At 34.8% G+C, this 18,306-nt stretch overlaps 1 protein-coding gene across 1 annotated transcript in view; it reads left to right on the top strand.

Moving 5' to 3' along the window:
• LOC129942303 (calexcitin-1) overlaps positions 1-17,193 on the top strand; it is a 40,402-nt gene extending 23,209 nt beyond the window's left edge. The window contains exons 2-7 of the mRNA XM_056051173.1: positions 7,862-7,966; positions 8,039-8,091; positions 8,262-8,381; positions 11,662-11,738; positions 16,665-16,800; positions 16,958-17,193. Coding sequence (XP_055907148.1) covers positions 7,909-7,966; positions 8,039-8,091; positions 8,262-8,381; positions 11,662-11,738; positions 16,665-16,800; positions 16,958-17,068 — 555 coding nt within the window. The 5' untranslated portion in view covers positions 7,862-7,908 and the 3' untranslated portion in view covers positions 17,069-17,193. The remainder of the gene's footprint in view (positions 1-7,861; positions 7,967-8,038; positions 8,092-8,261; positions 8,382-11,661; positions 11,739-16,664; positions 16,801-16,957) is intronic.
• The last annotated feature ends 1,113 nt before the right edge of the window (positions 17,194-18,306 follow it).

Here is an 18,306-nt window from a genome sequence, read left to right on the forward strand (position 1 = left end):
CCTAATTCAGATTTTACTTGATTGATTGTGCTGACCACTTCTTAACGACTAATTAAGAAAGATTTGATTGGCTTTTTCTTTTTGATGTCGTTGTTAAATCTTCAATTCAGTTATTTCTGTGAATCTCTTGTTTATAAATGAGAAATATACATTTTACTTCCTTTAAACGTTTCAGCAAACAGGATTCTGTTTCATGTTTTTGTTATCGCATTATATTTTTTAACAATAAATGTAAAAAGCATTTTTTAGCAAAAACGAAATTGAAGATAGAAGTTCTGTTTTTCAAAAGACGCATTGTTTTGAAAATGCTTAGGCATTTCTGTGTGTCGTCTGTTTGAATCGCTCAGTTGGAAAAAACCATTTCAACGCACACAACAGTCTGTGAACAGAAAATACCTTCTTCCGGAGTTTCAACTCAAAACAGCCTTTATTTGATTTTAACCAACCAGCCAGCTAACCATCCAACCAAAGGAATGAAAACGAGGGCGAAGGAGCATTCATTCGTGGTAAATAACATTACAATTCGTCAACTTAATTCAGTCGAAACCAGGATTTAAGTGAGGGTGTTCCATTTTTATTTTTTAAAGTTCTTTTAATCAACATAGGTGTCCTTTAGATTTTAAAAGTTTTTAGGAACATAAACATTTCATTTTAAATCAAACAAAAGGTTTTTGAAATTTAATGCTAAACTTACTTTGAAATATCATTCAAAACGACTCATAAAACATATTTGAGAATCATGGAATCTTACATCAACAAAAACCCAAACGTAGACAAGAATAAAGGTAACAAACTTGGACCACCTTTACAGAAATAGGTATACAATAAAAATAATACAATACAAAACCGAAGGAGAAAAGACATCAATTTTAATATCATACACAAAAGTCTTTAATAATGATATCTCATTTTTCTCTTTGGGTATTTTGGATTCAGGCTAAATGGTTTGTTGCTTTTTTTTTGGTAAATAAATTGAAAGCTAAAATATTTTTTCTTCTCCAAGACAAAAGGTTTCCTTTTGAAAGTTATTGTGCATCAGATGGTATCATATTTAATGCCTAATGAAATTTGATTTGGTTATATCAAAAAAAACTCTGTAATAATAATAGTTAGCTATTTTGTAGAAAATTATCATATTTATTAGAGAAATAAATATTAAACGAAAGACACGCACAAACCATTGTTGGAAGTCCTGTTCATTTTTAGAAAGATCAATATAAATTTACTTGAAAATAAAATGATATTATTGACAGCGATGTTGACTGAAATATTACTTTTCATTAATCTTCTCCATTTAATGTTGTTTTGGTTATCAAAATGTAAGAATGTTAAACAAGGTGCTATCTTTAGAATTGATTTTTAGTTTATAATTAGAGTTTATACATTATTTCATTACTTCCATTTAACTTACTGAAAAGTCAAAAAGTGTCCTACTTTGGCGAGTTGATGTCAAGTTAAGAATTACTTGGATTCACTATTTATTTTGTGCTGTTTCGATGTTGAAACTTAAAAGTTAACCAATCTCTTGTTTCCACAAATTTCTGTGGGATATTTTTGATGAATGGCATATGATTTGATTTTTCAATTGGGAAATAAACTGTGCATTTTAAGGTATAGATTCATCAAATTTTGTTAATATGACGTTAATTTGAATAAGTTGTTTCATTTAAGTGTGATGTCTAGATATTATTTTAATATTGAAAACTAAATAAAAAAGAGGCTGGTATGCGACCCACACTGATAACTTCCCATCCCTTGTGTCAATTAGTCTTGCTTAAAAGGTTTGAAGGTTTCCGTGTTTTGCTAAGAAAGCTGTCAGTTGAATTATTCTAAAAAAAATAAAAATATTTGCATATGATGAAATAGTGTGATTTCAAAATCTATTTTGGTTCACGAGATTTTTATTCGAAAACTAATGTTTTAGCAGCATTTTTAACAGTTTTTATTTCTTATATAAACAAATTCAAATTGGATGAATGAAATTAATTTGAAGTCAGTGCCTTCTATTCTTCACGTGATATCAAACCAAACATAATTTTTATCAAATTTTGAAGATTTTATTTTTTTAGAAAAGCGGACCGTTGGATTCTTTTAAAAAATTATAAAATATCGAAAATAATACTTTCTGTGAGATAAAATAAGTTGGAGGCCAATATTTTTAATTTTTGAAAAGATAATTGAGTAAAAAATCTGTTTTTTTTAAATGTCAATTCGATTTTTTTCAAAGTTTAACTCAATGTTGAAAACAATATTTCTTATAAGATAAAACAAGTTGGAAGCCATAATCTCAAAGATATTTGAGTTGAAATTTTTTTTAGGTTTTTATTTTATGTTAGAACAACTATCATTCTATTTCTCCCAAAACCTTACTGAATGTTGAAAACAATATTTCTTATAAATTGAATTATCTGGTAGCCATAATCTCAAATTTTTAAATTTTCCAACCCTTTGATGTAATAAATAAAACTTACTTACTTACTTAAGGTGGCGCTACAGTCCGGGGCGGACCTGGGCCTCAACCAACAAGCGTCTCCAGCCAACTCGGTCCCTAGCTAGCTGTCTCCAGTTTCGCACGCCAAGTTGTTTGAGGTCCTCTCCAACCTGGGTGCGCCACCTGAGTCGCTGTCTTCCTCTACTGCGCCGTCCCTCGGGCTTGGATTCGAAGACCTTCCGGGCTGGAGCGTTGATGTCCATCCGCTCTACATGACCTAGCCATCTAAGCCGTTGGACTTTAATTCTGCTAACAGTTCGTCGTTATATCTTCTCCTCCATTCTCCATCTATGCGTACGGGACCAAATATCACCCGAAGAATTTTTCTCTCGAAGCATCCTAAGACGCTCTCATCTTTCTTTGACAGGGTCCAGGCCTCAGCGCCATAAATGAGAACCGGGATGATGAGTGTCTTATAGATGGTGATTTTACATGCTCGAGAGAGGACTTTACTTCTCAATTGCCTTCTAAGTCCAAAGAAGCAGCGATTTGCAAGAGTTATTCTTCGTTTGATTATAGCGCTGGTATCGTTGTCTGCATTAATAGCGGTGCCTAGGTAGACAAAGTCCTTAACTACCTCAAAGTTATAGCTGTCCATGGTGACGTTTTGTCCAACACGTCGTCGTTCAGTGTCCTTTTTTGATGACAGCATATACTTGGTCTTGCTCTCATTGACCACTAAACCCATCTTCTTCGCTTCCGTCGCAATGCTCAAAAACGCTCCACTGACATCGCGCTTTGATCTTCCAATTATGTCAATATCATCTACGTATCCAAGTAATTGGATGGACCTTTGGAAGATTGTGCCTCTAGTGTTGACGGTTGAGTTTTGCACAATTCTTTCCAGAACGATGTTGAAGAAGTCGTATGACAGTGCATCGCCTTGTCTAAAACCTTTTTTGACATCAAATGAATCGGTAAGATCTTTTCCGACCTTGATAGAGCAGCGTGCATTCTCCATCGTCATTCTGCACAAACGGATAAGTTTGACAGGGATGCCAAAACTAGACATTGCTCAATAGAGCTCTTCCCTATAGATGCTGTCATATGCGGCTTTAAAATCGATAAAGAGATGGTGGGTATCGATTTGAAGCTCCTGGGTTTTTTCCAAGATCTGCCGTAGTGTGAATATTTGGTCGATAGTGGACTTTCCTGGTCTAAGACCACACTGATAAGGACCAATCAGGTTGTTGACGAATGGCTTTAGACGTTCACATAATACGGCAGAGAGGATCTTATACGCAATGTTAAGGAGACTGATGCCTCTGTAGTTGGCGCAGTTTAAAGGATCTCCTTTCTTATGTATCGGGCACACTATGCTGAGATTCCACTCATCGGGCATGCTTTCTTCCGACCATATTTTGCAGATGAGGTATTGCATGCTCCCTACCAAGTCATTGCCTGCTGCTTTGAATAGTTCGGTAGCGATGCCCTCAGCTCCAGCAGATTTGTTTGACTTAAGTTTAGATATAGCTATCTTCACTTCATCAAGGTCGGGTAGGCGGAATTGTTGATCTGCGTCGCCGAGGTTGAGTGGTTCTATCTCCCTTACAGCGGAATTCTGTTCTTCATCGCCGTTATATAATTTGGAGAAGTGATCTTTCCATATTCTCAGCATCGACTGCGGTTCTACTACGATCTTCCCTGATCGTCTTTACAGGCTTCGGTTCGTGGCTGATACCCCTGGGAAACGAAATGTTCGGATATCCTGGATACTGGAGAAGTGTCGTGTGTCGATCGCAATGTGGTCAATCTGGTTGACGGTTGATTGATCAGGAGATTTCCATGTCCCCTTGTGGATATTAAGATGCGTGAACTGCGTACTAGCTACCAGAACGTCTCGCACCGCAGCGAAATCGACCAGCCTGAATCTGCTGTCGGAGGTGGTGTCGTGCAGACTGTATCTCCCGATTATCCCACCAAAGATGTCTTCTCTTCCTAGCTTGGCGTTAAAATCTCCTAAGACAAATTTAATGTCATAGCCAGGGCACTGCTCATATGTCTTGTCCAAGAGCTCGAAGAATATGGCTTTGGTGTCTTCATCTTTCTCCTCTCTTGGGGCATGAGCGCATATTAGGCTTATGTTGGCAAATTTAGCCTTGATGCGGATTGTCGTGATGCGCTCGCTCACACTGTTGAAACTCAAGACTTTTTGCCTGAGCCTAGTTCCAACAACAATCCATCACGGTAGCAGTCGCCGTAGTAGATAACGCAGTCTTTTAGTTTGCGTTTGCCCGGTCCATCCTATCGCACTTCTTGGATGGCTGTAATATCTGCCTTGCAGCAGTTTAGGGCTTCCGCTAATTGTTCGGCTGCACGTGGTCTGTTAAGGGACCTAACATTCCACGTACATATCCGAAGTTCGTTGTCCTTATTTCGTTTGCGTGGGTTGTCAACAGTGAATCCGTCCGTATCCGAGGCTTGTTGGTGCTTCAAAACTTAAGGTATTTTTACGTGGCCAGGAAGTCACCCCGACGGCACAACCCCCAACCAAGGGGAGCCGGATAAACCGCTCCTTACAGGCCTGGGCTCCGAATATGTCGAAGAAACAATATAAGGCGTTCACTAAGTAGTTCAACCTTACTGGAACTGTAGACGCCACCGTTGATTCTATCTCGAGAATTCGTCTGCTGCCGCCTGTATAAGGAGAGGTGCCTTAGTGGAAACACCTCTCCCCCCTCTCTCGTTTGCTGGCCCCAACAACTTTCCACTGGGGTTGCAACCCAATCTCCAGTTGAGGTACTAGGCACCCGATGTTCACCGCGGGGAGGTGAGAGTAGGAGTTGATAGACAGAGGTGGGATTTGAGAAAAACCTATGGACGCTTGTGTCCTCTTGAATACACATGTCTACCATTTGAACATTGGATAAAGTAGAACTAAATCGAGTTTTATTTTATCAATAAACTGAGTCTAAGGAACTAGAAATTTGTCAAGAAATTGGCATACTCAACCTTTTTTTTAAACAAAATTTGCTGCTAAATTTGGTAAAGGACTTTTTTAAAGTCTTTCTATATCTATATTATATTTTTAAACAATCTCTTCTAGCCTATCGAATTCTTACTGATTAATATATTGAAGAGATTCAGATGAACTTGTTCAAAATGACATTTTGTCAACATTCGAATATTTTCAAATACTTATGCACTTGAGATTACCTACACTCTTGCTCTTTATTATTTTATCAAAGCTAATTTTAAGAGGAGCTGAGCAGGTCAATGAGCAGGGCTCAACACAGTACAACCTAGCCATAAGCATTAGAAAAGAAGCCCTTGAACGGCATCTCTTAGAAACATTAATATTAATTTATGAGGTACATTTTTGAATAACAAAGCATCCTCCCACTCCTTCATCGCCTTTGGTTTCGGTTTCTATCTTGCTTCCTTGCTTCCACTTACTTTTACCAAAACCAACATATTAAGGACCATTCTAGTGTAGACAGTTGTTTCCCAGCTTCTAAAAATAAGTTTATATTCTTATTAAGTACTTAAAGTTTTGCAACCACAAATATGTTAAAGTTTCTCAAATTTCTGTATATTTGTTCTTCAAAACAAAAAGCTTTAAAAATATTTGTGTTTGAGAACACATTAACACGTATTTCTAATTAAATAGTTTTACTTAAAAAGGCACAGAGTAAGTACATGAAAATATATCGAGTGGCTTGAAACTTACAAGCCAACGATATCATTCTATTAGTATCCACATTTCTATTGATAAGAACTCTTAAATAACTAATGAACTTGCTTTCTAAAAACAATATCTAAATCGATAAATGTGAGACATTTAATTTCCTATCAATATTAATTTTCTTGATCATATTATTACCGCTTAAATATTGTAAAAAACGTCTTAAAGAATGTCTAAAAACAAAAATTATAAATGCTCCTTACCTTTGTACGCCCAAACCAAAAAATCTGATTCAGAAGTCACTCCTCCCAATAATGCAAAATATGTTATTCTTGCTTTCTTGAATAACTGATGCTCTTATTGTTACACGTCCACTTGTTTTTGAAACAAAAAATTGTTCAAAACTACTTATTCAACTTGACCAAATTTCAACAATCTTCTTCGTTTGTTTGCCAACAAAATGGCACATTCCACCTGCTACAAAAGTATTGAAGAAATAAACTTCCGCCAAAAAAACACAAACTTAAACCTATCAAAACAAATTGACTCTACCCACCTACTTTGGAGACATAAACCTCTCTTGTTCTGTATCCGCCTCCTTTCTTCTTTATTGTGACGGTAACATTCACTTTTTCCTCCTTCAACTAAAAATGCAATCTATCTTACATTGTATTCCAAGTATAAATCGAGGACAGTGTTTTTTAGCGGAAAAATCAAATTCTTCCTCGTTCCTTGTGTCTTTGTGGCTCTCAGGGACTCTGGGGAGGACAAGGAAAAAACAAAAGTAAACATCAAGGATAACAATGAGATTCAATAATGTAGTTGAACATAAGATAGGTTAATTTCCTGTTTCAACATTGTGGTTGCATGTTCGAATAAAACCGAAAGTTGATTTTATTAACGGGCTGGAAGTTATTGTGGTTGCTTCAGTTCAGTTCCAAAAAGGATACGACGTGCTTACAGATGTGCAAACATTGAAGACAAGACAAACCTTAACGCTCTCGCTCCATAGGTTTCTCTCCCCATTTAACTATCAATAAAATACCCAAATGTCAACAACGTCCACGTTTACGTCCACGTCCACGTCCACGTTCAGTGTACCACCACAATTCCTTGGGATATTCGTCCTCGCCAATTACTTGTGAAAGGAGGAAATTGTGTCCTCATTACGGCTGTGTGATTTTGTGCGCTTCTTCTTCTCCATTTTGTTCTTCAACGTTCTGAATTTCAGAGGCATTTTTATTATTTTAAAACAAAACAAAACAAAACGAGATGATAGTATAGTATCCTCCAAAGAACATGGCCAAATCCATAATTGTCCAGTTGTGATAAATTTAAACCGAAAAGGATTAAAACATTTTTGTTCTCTTCTCATTTCCTCTCCTCCGTCCAAATAACAAAACTCATCTCTTGTCTTGTTTTGAAAAGAAAGAAAAATAAAACAAAATTTTGTGAAATGAAAAAGCGGAAAAGTCCTCGAAAAGTTTACCTGGTATGAGTGACAAGTTTTTGCCATCATCATCATCATCAACATCAACATCAACATCAGCAGGATAACAACGAACAAACAAGGACTTTAGCTGGCATGGAAGACAAAATAAGGACGAAAAAAAAAGAATTTTTTTAATAAGATAATTGTTTCTGACATGGCTTAAACTTTTTTTCCTATTTTTATAAATTTTTCTTAAAAAAAAGGTCCCAATTGTTGACAACAGTTTTTGTTTTTGGCTTACTTTTCGTTTCAGGTGTTAATCAATAAACAGAAGAACTCACAAACAAAAATCTAATCAAAATGTCAATCTCTGATTTCCGCAAGAAGAAGCTTTTGTTCCTTTTCAATGTTTTCTTTGGTGAATAAAACGAATGAATTTTAATTCAAAATCAAAGCTTAATGTAAGAATTTATTTATTGTGTCCTTGCAGATGTAAACCAAAGTGGAGAAATCGACCTGAAGGATTTTGAATTGGCAATTGAGGTATGAAATTTGAAATGAAATGGGGATGGGGCTGTATAAACAAACATCTAGTCTAGATTCATTTGAATAAAAATGTCCTTTTTTGTTTTAACTGTTGTTGGTGTTTGGGAAGATTTATACTGACAATGTGTGTCTTCCTTTTTATTTCCATATGTCCGGACATAATACAGAAAGTGTGCCAACTGAGGGGTTGGAGTGCTGGCAGTGCCAAAAACAAGGAGACACACGATGTGATGATTAAAATTTGGGAAGGACTTCGATCGAAGGCCGACAAGGATAACGATGGGCAGGTAATAATAAATAGAATTTGTTCTATTTTCTCAAATACTTAATACACTCAAACAAATTTTATAAACTGATCAAATGACCTCAAAAAATCTTATTTTCCAATGGATTCCAGTTTGGGATCAAAATTAACATGTTTATTTTTTTAATATTGTGCGCTCACTTAAAGGGTTATGAATACCCTTATAATTATTAGACAAAGTGCAAGTAATTAGGAAAGCAGGATATAACTAAAAAGGAGAAACCGATGCACATTGGTTTTAAATGTCTGTAGGAATTATTGAGCCTGGTAAAGCATTCTACATTCCTGAAGTGCGGCTAAAGAAGGAATCCCTGTACTTTACACTAATTCCGAAATTGGGTTCATACCCTTTAATGCTTAGGCAAAGTGCAAGTTATTAAGAACGCACGATAAGATTGAAAAGGAGAAACCGATGTACATTGGTTTTAAATGTCTGAGGAAAATATTGAGCCTGGTAAGGCATTCCACATTCGTGTTGTGCGGCTTAAGAAAGAATCCCTGTACTTTACACTACTTCCGAAATTGAGCTCAAGGGTTAACTGATGCGCAAACCTAAAAGTGCGGATAAAATTTTTGATAAAAGAAAACAATTAATCAGTCATAGGCTTGATACCTTTGCGAGACCTTGTAATGAGAAGCAAATGTCTGAGTGAGAGTAAGATCACCTATCATTTTAAAAGATCTTTCCTTAATCCTATCTAAAAGTTACAAGTACTTTATATTTGAGTTTTGGACGAACAAAAGCTTTGTAAATTATAGCCAAATCACTAGGGGTAAAAAATGTCTCTCATAGTCGGAGAAAGTAGTACCCGTGGCATGATGGTTAGTGGGTTCGACTGTCATTGTCATGCAAGAGGTATTGGGTTCGATCCCTGCCTATGCCATCTAAATTGACAAATTCTCTTAAATTAACTCTTGTCATGAAAAAGTGCTTTAACCGTTCAGATTCGGCATATATACACAGATGGATAGTGGCATTGGAGGAGAATTTTGGTTTTGCGACAATACAGCTTTAAGTTTTCGAAGCATTAAATTTTACACGGTTTTTGATGCTATAAAGATCAGAATTTAATGGGCTTATCAAACTTTGCCGTTGGTAGTCCACATCCGAAGAAAAGATGAGAATCTAATAACAAGTATGAAAAGCTAAGAGTACTGTCATCAGCGAAACAATTCATTGGTTTATAAGTTTAAGATATAGTTTGTAAAAATTTTATTCAAGATTTTCATTTGTCTCCTAAGTTTTGAACATAACACAAGAGAATATTAAAGTTAATCAATTCAGTCGAGTTTTTCTTAATCGAAAATTAATGTGTAGTGTCTTTCAATAAGAGAAATTAATCGATGTTGACATTATTGGAGGAACGTATGCACATTTCAATCGATATCTGCTGAGGTCCACAACGGCTACGGTTCCTTAAATTCTTATTTTCAATGAGCATCTCAGACTTTCTGAAATTAAGATGGCTTGTGCAACATTCAGGCTCGTTCCCTAAGCTGTGATTAGTCTGAGGTTCGTTTTCCGATTTATTAAAAATATGCTATTTTATTGACAGGACCTTGAACTGCATTCTATTAACTTATATGTTCCCATCAAAGTTGCTTTTCATTCATATTACAACAACGACTCATTCTCAAAAATTGAACTATAAATCGAACCTATACAATCATGCAAGTTCTGCAGCAATACCATCCAAAATCTCAACAGCCTAGAACTCTTATTGGTTCTTTCATCTCCTTATCTGAAAAGGACCTTTTTGACTTTTTTCTTTATGCGTTCTGTACTCGTATTGCATCCACTAGCTTTGCTTTTTTAATATTCAGCACACCAAATGTCTTCCAAACTGAAAGCTAGCTAATAAAACTTCTAGTCTCCTTGCAGCATAGGTTTAACTCCTTTTCTTTCTTTTTAAAGATTATATAGAGATTCAGAAAAGCCGTTTGCTGATACGAAAATTAAATACTTTTAACGTAATATAAGTTCCCATGTGAAAATTAAGCATTTTATTATTGTTTCAGAAAATGTTTCTCGGTGTCTAAAGAAATAAACTTAATTAAAAATCTTTTTCGAAATATCTGCAATTTAATTTTTCTTAGTGTTCATTTAGTTAATTTTGGCACAGCCCATTGAGCTGTGTTTTTGTGGATACAAAATAAATCCATTCTTTAATGCTGCAGCATTTAAAATTAAGCAAATTGAATTGTCAAAATATATTTTCCTTGCATCATCAAATAGGTTCTTCGTCCTCAAACCACCCACCTACAACGTGCCTAGTGCCTGCCTATGTATAGGTATATACCACCTACAACTACTATATAAGCAAGTGAATAACCACTGCGCCACCTGGCAGTCAGCCAACATAAAATGCCTCTCAGTTTATTTAATTTTTTTGTTTAAAAAAAGGGGGTTTCTGGTTAACCATAACAAGAGTCCTTGTAACGAACAGAACTGAAAGGTACTGAATCTGCCAGCGCAAGGAGGAATTAAAAACAGCAATCGTGTACAACAAAAGATACATCGTTTTGTTTCCATTTATACCATATAAGCTGTATGTTCTAGATACTTTTTCCCTCGCGCCCGCCGCGCTCGTTACTCATCATCATTCCACTTTCCACATCTACATCCATAGAGTCATCCTTTTGGCTCTTAAGTTGGATAATAATGCAACCTTGTCTTGTTCCATTTTCGAAGAAGTGCTCGCGGTTGTGATGGTGTTTTGGTTTTGGCGAGGAAGCATGAAGGAAGAAGAAGCCGGAGCAATCTTGAAGTATTGCGTTAGTTTTGTCCATTAACTGCCTCATCAGTGAAATTTTAGTACCCACTATGGAAGACAGATGGAGTTTTGTCGTCCTTCGAGATAATAGGAGGGTTTGATACGAGAAGTAATGTGCAGTGCAGCCTCCTTCTTCGCCGTTTCGCTTTCAACAAAATTATTCAAAAGTTAAACACGCGACGACGGACGACGAAGGAGATGAGTATGACGACGGCTGTGCTGTACACTGTGGAAAAGATGGAGGAACACGAACAAGTCCTAAGTGGATTAATACTTTTTGAGTTATTTTATTTTGCTTAACTTTGTCTTTGAGTCCTGATTCGGACTTTCATTTCGGGGCCATTCCCAATAGGGGCCGAGAAATATGTGCAAAGAAAAACAATAATCCCTGCAGGCATCCTGTTCGTCCTGTTTTTTTTCCTTTCTTTTCTTTAATAAATACCACTTTTTTCTCTTCCTTTCATTTATTTCGTTTTTTTACTTCCTTAGGTGTCTGTTGAAGAATGGTGTAACATGTGGGACGCCTATGCCAAGGATCCCAGCACGGCAATGGAATGGCAAAATAGGTGAGTTAAATGGCGATGGCAGCAAAAAGAAATAAATTTTTGTCCGTATACGAGTAAGTGGGTTTTCTCAGGAAAAGGGAATTTTTAAATTTCTGTCCAAATACATAATCTATAGGAGTTCATAAAATGACATAAAGAAATCGTTATTTTTATGACAATGGAACTTGCAGACAAGTAACTTGGAATTTTCTCACAGCCAGTGGTTTAAGTATGTAGCTATGTATGAATGTATTTCAAGTAAAGTAGATTTTGAAAAGGCTCGAAATTCGAAAGTGTCGAGAGTGTTTTTTGGGGGCTGGGGTGTTTGAGTTATGATATGACTTGTCCTCAAGCACAAGGGTGAAGGTGAATTAAAAATGTAAAGAATGTTCGTTTTTCTTCTTTTATATTAGTATCAATTCTCTGACAGGTTAAATGTGTTAGCTTTTCAATGCAAGAAAGAAAAACGAAAAACGAACGAATTTCTGTCTGAGACATAAAAAAGTCATTGGTTAAATAATTTGGAAGCATCACCAGAGAGCACTTTTTGAATGGGGTTGATTTTTTTTTGGTAAGGCTTTCCACTTCAATCCCACAGGAGTTACATCACAAAACCACAAAAGGATTATTTTATATTTAAAGGGATAGGTAAGGTATCCTTTTTGCCGTTATTCTTCTTTTTTATATATACATTGCGAAATCTAAAAAATGAGATTAAGGTGAGGTAAAGAAAAAGATACGGATGTGTTTTTTTCTTAAGAGTTTGGGTTGTGTTTTTTTCGGATAGGTATATTTTTTTTAAATCCCTTTTTCTTGTTTGACCTGAATAAAGGATTTTGTAAAAATATCATAAACTTAGTTAAGGTATTTCAAAGTGAACTTAGATTCTTTGCAATGAGCAGGAAGGTATAGATATTTAACGTATAGAGTCTCTTGTTTTTTTTGTCTTATTTTGCTTTTTATATTCACACAATGTAAGTATATTCACACAATGTAAGTATTTTCTTTATAGAAATAAAGGTTAGGGATTATAAGGAAGAGTAAACTCCTTCATATCATAATCAGGGAATAATAGGGAAAATTAATAAAAGAAAGGTATACATTTCAAGAGGGATGATTTTGTCTTATGAAAGCTTAATTTTTCTACAAAATCAACAAAATAATACCTTTCTAATAGCTTGCAAAAAGTAAACTTTGAATATTGAATAAGGAAGAAGGTCTCTCGAGTAAAACAACTCTGTGTAAATTTCTGAGAGGCTTAAAGTGCTTTGTGAATTTACTGTCTTAAGGCCTCTGATATGATCGAAATCGTATCTTATTCTCTATTAACATGACCAAAAACCCGTCTCTGTTATACATTCTATGTGTGCAGTTGGAAAAAGCATCTCTATATGTGACAGCTTTAGGACAAAATAAGTGCCGGTAATACTGGTGAATTTTGTACAAGGTTGAAAGTTACTGGCTAGTTCAATAGAACATTGATTATTACAACATCGGTTAAATACCCCACATACGAGTACATGAAACATTCTTCAAGTGATCTGAGATACTCGGTTATAATTAAATCCCATCATTTTCAGAGCTAACGGAAATGCCTTAATATGTAAGTAACTCTCACGCTTTTGTCAAATGTAGAATGGACTTAATTTTTAAATCGAAATACAATATACAAGAAAGAGTGAAAAAAGCTACTGTAGCTCTCTTTTATTGCAAAAATCCTTTTGGCAATAAATGGGACTTAAAACCCCGAATCACGCATTGGTTATACACATCCGTAATCAGACCGTTGTGGCGGCGTGGTGGATTTGCCTTAGGAAAAGTTATAAGCCGCGATTACCTAAATAAAGTCCAACGTTCAGAAGGCCCATCTGCGGCACTGGATACCCTACTCTGCCTTACACCTGTTGATAAACTTTGCAAACAAATAGCTGCAAGCTGTTCTATTCGCCACAAAGCTTTATCGCAGCGGGTTAACATCAACATTGGCCACTCCTTAGGTTAGGTTATAGTGGCTGTCGAAGATGGAAACGGACACACTTATACCAGTTTAAAAGCTACCTCAAAATGCTTAAAAAGCCACCCGAGAGCTTAACCTTGGCAAACTGCCAACGATCAGCCGATATTGTGCCATCATCATCGCTCCTGTCAATGACCGTAACCACGACTTTGCCCTACGACGTCACTGAAACTTGATATTTTCTTGATGGGATTGAGGGAAGTGCTGGTGTTGTGCACCCGAGGCCTTTTTTGGTGTCGGTACGGCCCCCTGAAGAGACCTTTCACGTTTAGAAGTAGAGTCGTTACTATAGTCCTTGCTGTAGCAAGTATGCTTTTTTCGCCCATTCGACGCAAGCGGTTTGCTGCGGTGTCCTTTCAGGCACCGATTATGCACCAGTGGCCTTTAGTATTTTCGCCGCTTGCCGCCTTTGTTTATAAAGGCTTTTTTGAGAGTTTCCCCTTTCCATTTCAGGATGTACTCTCATTAGTAGTTTTTTTTTCACAACCCTGCCATTACTGAAGTTAAGTAGCGCTACCTTCATATTCTCGTTGCTACCAACAGCAGAAGACGGTCCATGGTTAGCCACTACTCCCTTCTCTGTGTTGGCCGTGGGATGGGAGTTTGTGACATAAACGTAGGCTGGTATGCCTTGTTTATGTTGGAATGGGTGATGATTCTGGGAAGGTAGAGGGATAAGAACGTCCTTTAGTTTCCGGACTCATCTGGAGAAAATTCTCGAGAATCATTGACCTTACTCAGATTCTACAACTCCACAAGTTCGACGTTCAGAGTGGCCACTCCGTAGAACACATACTACACCATCACCTGCAACTGCAATGCCAGGTGAATCTTTTGGCGATAAAAAAATCTTGTCCTGGCTTAAGAAACAGGTGATATCAACATTTGGTATTCGTGTTTTCTCAGATAGTCGGGCTGCTATCAAATCTCTGAACTCTGTCTCTACAAAATTTATAACAATCTGTAACTATCGATCATCTCTAATGGAGAAGGCACATCAGTTAAATGTTAAATTATGCTGAGTGCGGCAGCCGGGCCATTAAGACATTCAAGGAAATTGTAAGGCAGATTAAACGCCAGAAATGGTACCGTACAATCCATTCTACCACGTTTGGCAAATACTGGAATAGCAATCGCTGCATGCGAACTATTGCAAAGACGCTAAAACGCTATGAAGAAGGCAAACATCAGGTGGAATAACAACACCACATGTCATGTCACGAAAAACAACTGTGCTTGCTTTTTAATCGGTAAGCACGCCAAGAGGCTAGGCGTATTACCAAATGACTTTTTAGAAGCTGTATAGATGAGGAAGAGGAGGCAATAGTTCTTCACCAACATAGCTCTATCTCAAAAAAGCAAGAACTACCTAGAAGAATTCTTCTATAACGATCTAAACTAGAGATATATGGATTTCACACTCAGCTCCTAAGGTGGATAGAGAGCTATTAAGTAGATAGGAAACAGGTGGTATAGATTGATAATGCATTGTCTAAGGAAATTATACATTTTTCGGGTGTTCCTCAAGTTAGTCACCTTGGACCACTTCTTTTTATCATTTTTATTAACGACTAAGTAAGTAAGTAAGAAAGTAATTAAATGCTGTAATATCAATGGGCTATATTTTAACAATAAGAAATGAAGCGTTGTGACATTTTCCAAAAATCAATGTCCATTATATAATAATTATAAACTTGATAACGACATTTTACAAAGGCTTGGTAGCCATAAGGATTTACGTGTAATCTTCGATTCTAAAATGATTTTCTCAAATCACATAGGGTTCGTTTATCGAAATTCAAAAGATTTCGAAGACCCCTATCCATTAAAAGCTCTTTATTCTTTATTAATCGTCCGACTTCATTTAAAATATTGTACTGTTTTATGAAGCATTTGTCGTATAGAAAAAGTTCAAAAAACTTTCACAAAGTTTGACTTACGAAAAATATGTGGTTATTCAAATGTTCCATCTTATGAGACGAGGTGTATTTTAATTGATCTAAAACCTCGTGCTCAGATAAGAAAATTAAACTCAATACTTTTTGCTTTTAATGTCTTGAATTTTAATATTGACTTACCAGTTTTGTTAACTAAGTTTTTTATTTATGCGCCTTTTGAAAACTTGCGCAATTTACACTGTGATTTTTTAAATGTTCATTACCACAGTACTAGTTATGCTAAATATAATCCTATCGCAAGAGCTTGTATGGACTTAAGTGAATATGATTTTGCAATTGATTTTAATATTAATAAAAATGTTTTGAAACATAAGACGAATAAAAAAAATAGAGCTCAGCAAAAATCCGTCATTTATTTTGTGTAATACAAGAGTTCAATACAGTTCAAAGTGATTCCAACAAAGATGAAGTATGCAAGCACATATTTCCAATAGAAAACCTAGAACTCTATCAAATACTTTTCAAATATTAACTGCTTCAAACTTATTATCTTCAAATCGAGGTAAAGATTTATTTAACTGCTTGGTACAAAAACAGCGTTCCAATTTGCACCAATATTTTAATCCGTATGAATTATCTAATAATTGAACCGAATTAAAAAATACGTATGTCAAAAGTAAATATCTGTTTCATTGTTTTGAGTAAATTTTCAACAAAATACCAATTTATCAGAAAAGGTTATAAAGACTTACGTCTTCATGCAATGATCCATTTCCATTCCTATTATCTTAAAACCTCATAAAAATAACCCTTATCACTCTCAGGAGACATATGAAAACCACCAAAATCCTTTAAAAAATTACTCATTCTTACAATAAATTGTGCCTTCACCCAATATACATACATTACAGTTTTTGGGGGTTGGATTTACTTGTGGCCGGAGGACTACTTTTACACCCCCACAAAAAATACATTGTTTATCGTTTGCAATTAATTTACTTTCATAAACCACCCCATGTCTCTCCCGTGCAGGTATATGAACTTTATGTTTGACTTAGAAGACGCCTCCAACGATGGTGGCATTGATGCTACCGAATTTTCACTCGTTTGCTCAAGCTACGGATTGGATAAGAACGAATGCGAAGAAGCCTTCAAAAAAATGTCCCAGGTGAATTGTGAATCCTCATATATGTACATAATATATTAAAAAATAATGTTCAACATAATATTTGTTGTTTTCTTTTAAATTCCTTTATCTTATTTATGAATCTTCAATATAAATTTTCTTTTGTTGTATCTTTTTTTCGGTCGGAATTTATTTATAGGGTAAGGAAGAGGTAACTCGTGAACAATTTGCACAATTGTGGCAGGAATATTTCTCTGCAGAAGACCCAAATGCTCCAGGCAACTTTATCTTTGGCAAGACTTCATTTTAACGAAATTAAACGTACATTTTGTTAATTTATTATATTGTTACTTGTACGATTGATATTTAAATTATTAATTTGTTTGTGTTTCCAATAACAATAAAAAAATAATAAAACAATGAAAAACAATATTAGTTGACAATGGTTACTTCCTATAAATGTTCCAAACTGCAACAGCAATTAAAAATCTTCTACCCTAAATAAAAATTATAAACAAAAACAACAAATTGGAAACAAAAGTAAATATAAATTTAAAGAATTTCTCTTAACAGGTTTCTGTTGTTCTGTGAGTTTTCTTCTGGTAAAATTAATTTTAACTGAAAATTTAGTAACATAAAAAACGTGAAAATCTTAAAACTCTAAAAAATATATAATTACAAAACAATTCCATTTTTATACATTATCTAGAATTTTTAATAAGAATTAATTAACATTAAATCAACAAATAAGAAAAGAACACATTTTATGTATTGGATGGTGTAGATTAATTTTAATTTACTATATCTTAAAGTATAATGTCAATTAATAAAACAAAAAATTATGAAATGTTGTGGGTAAAACAAAACAAAACAAATAAATTCAAAAACTATATAATAATGAGAACAAATATGTTATTTATAGATTAAAAAAGAAAACAAATAAACAAAATTCATAGATATATAAATGTTGATAAAAAATAAAAAAGGATACAAATTATTTAAAAAAAAAAACATAAGAAATGAAAAAAATAATAGATATCTAGTGAAATAAAAATTGCTTGCCGATTTGAAATGAGTGTAATAAAAAATTAAATGGTAATCTAAAACTGAAATAAATTAATGCTATAACACTAACAAACAACACGTGTTTTTATTTTCATTTAAAAAAACAGGAAGTCTTTGTGTTTCTCTTGGAAGTCTTAATTAATGATTTCTTAAGAGAGTTCTGAAGCATGAGAAGCTTGATGGTTATTTTGATGTTTTTGATGGTGAAATAATCACAACGATGTCAAATTATATTTTATGAAAGACTAAAGTGAAGTTGAATTATATTTCTTTAAAAATGATTAATTAATAAAAGGGATATGGTTGGATTGAGAAAATTTTGTTCAAAACAATTTTAAACAAAGATTTAGATGGATTCATTTTGATGAAGATGTTTTTTTATTAAAACAAGAAAGCATCGGAATTTTATGAAACTCATGTTGATAATGACGATGATTTCCATTTTTCTACCTCAAAGTTGTCAAATGTAAAACAAATATTTTA

This window comes from Eupeodes corollae, chromosome 1, assembly GCF_945859685.1.
Source record: "Eupeodes corollae chromosome 1, idEupCoro1.1, whole genome shotgun sequence".
Classification (NCBI taxonomy): domain Eukaryota; kingdom Metazoa; phylum Arthropoda; class Insecta; order Diptera; family Syrphidae; genus Eupeodes; species Eupeodes corollae.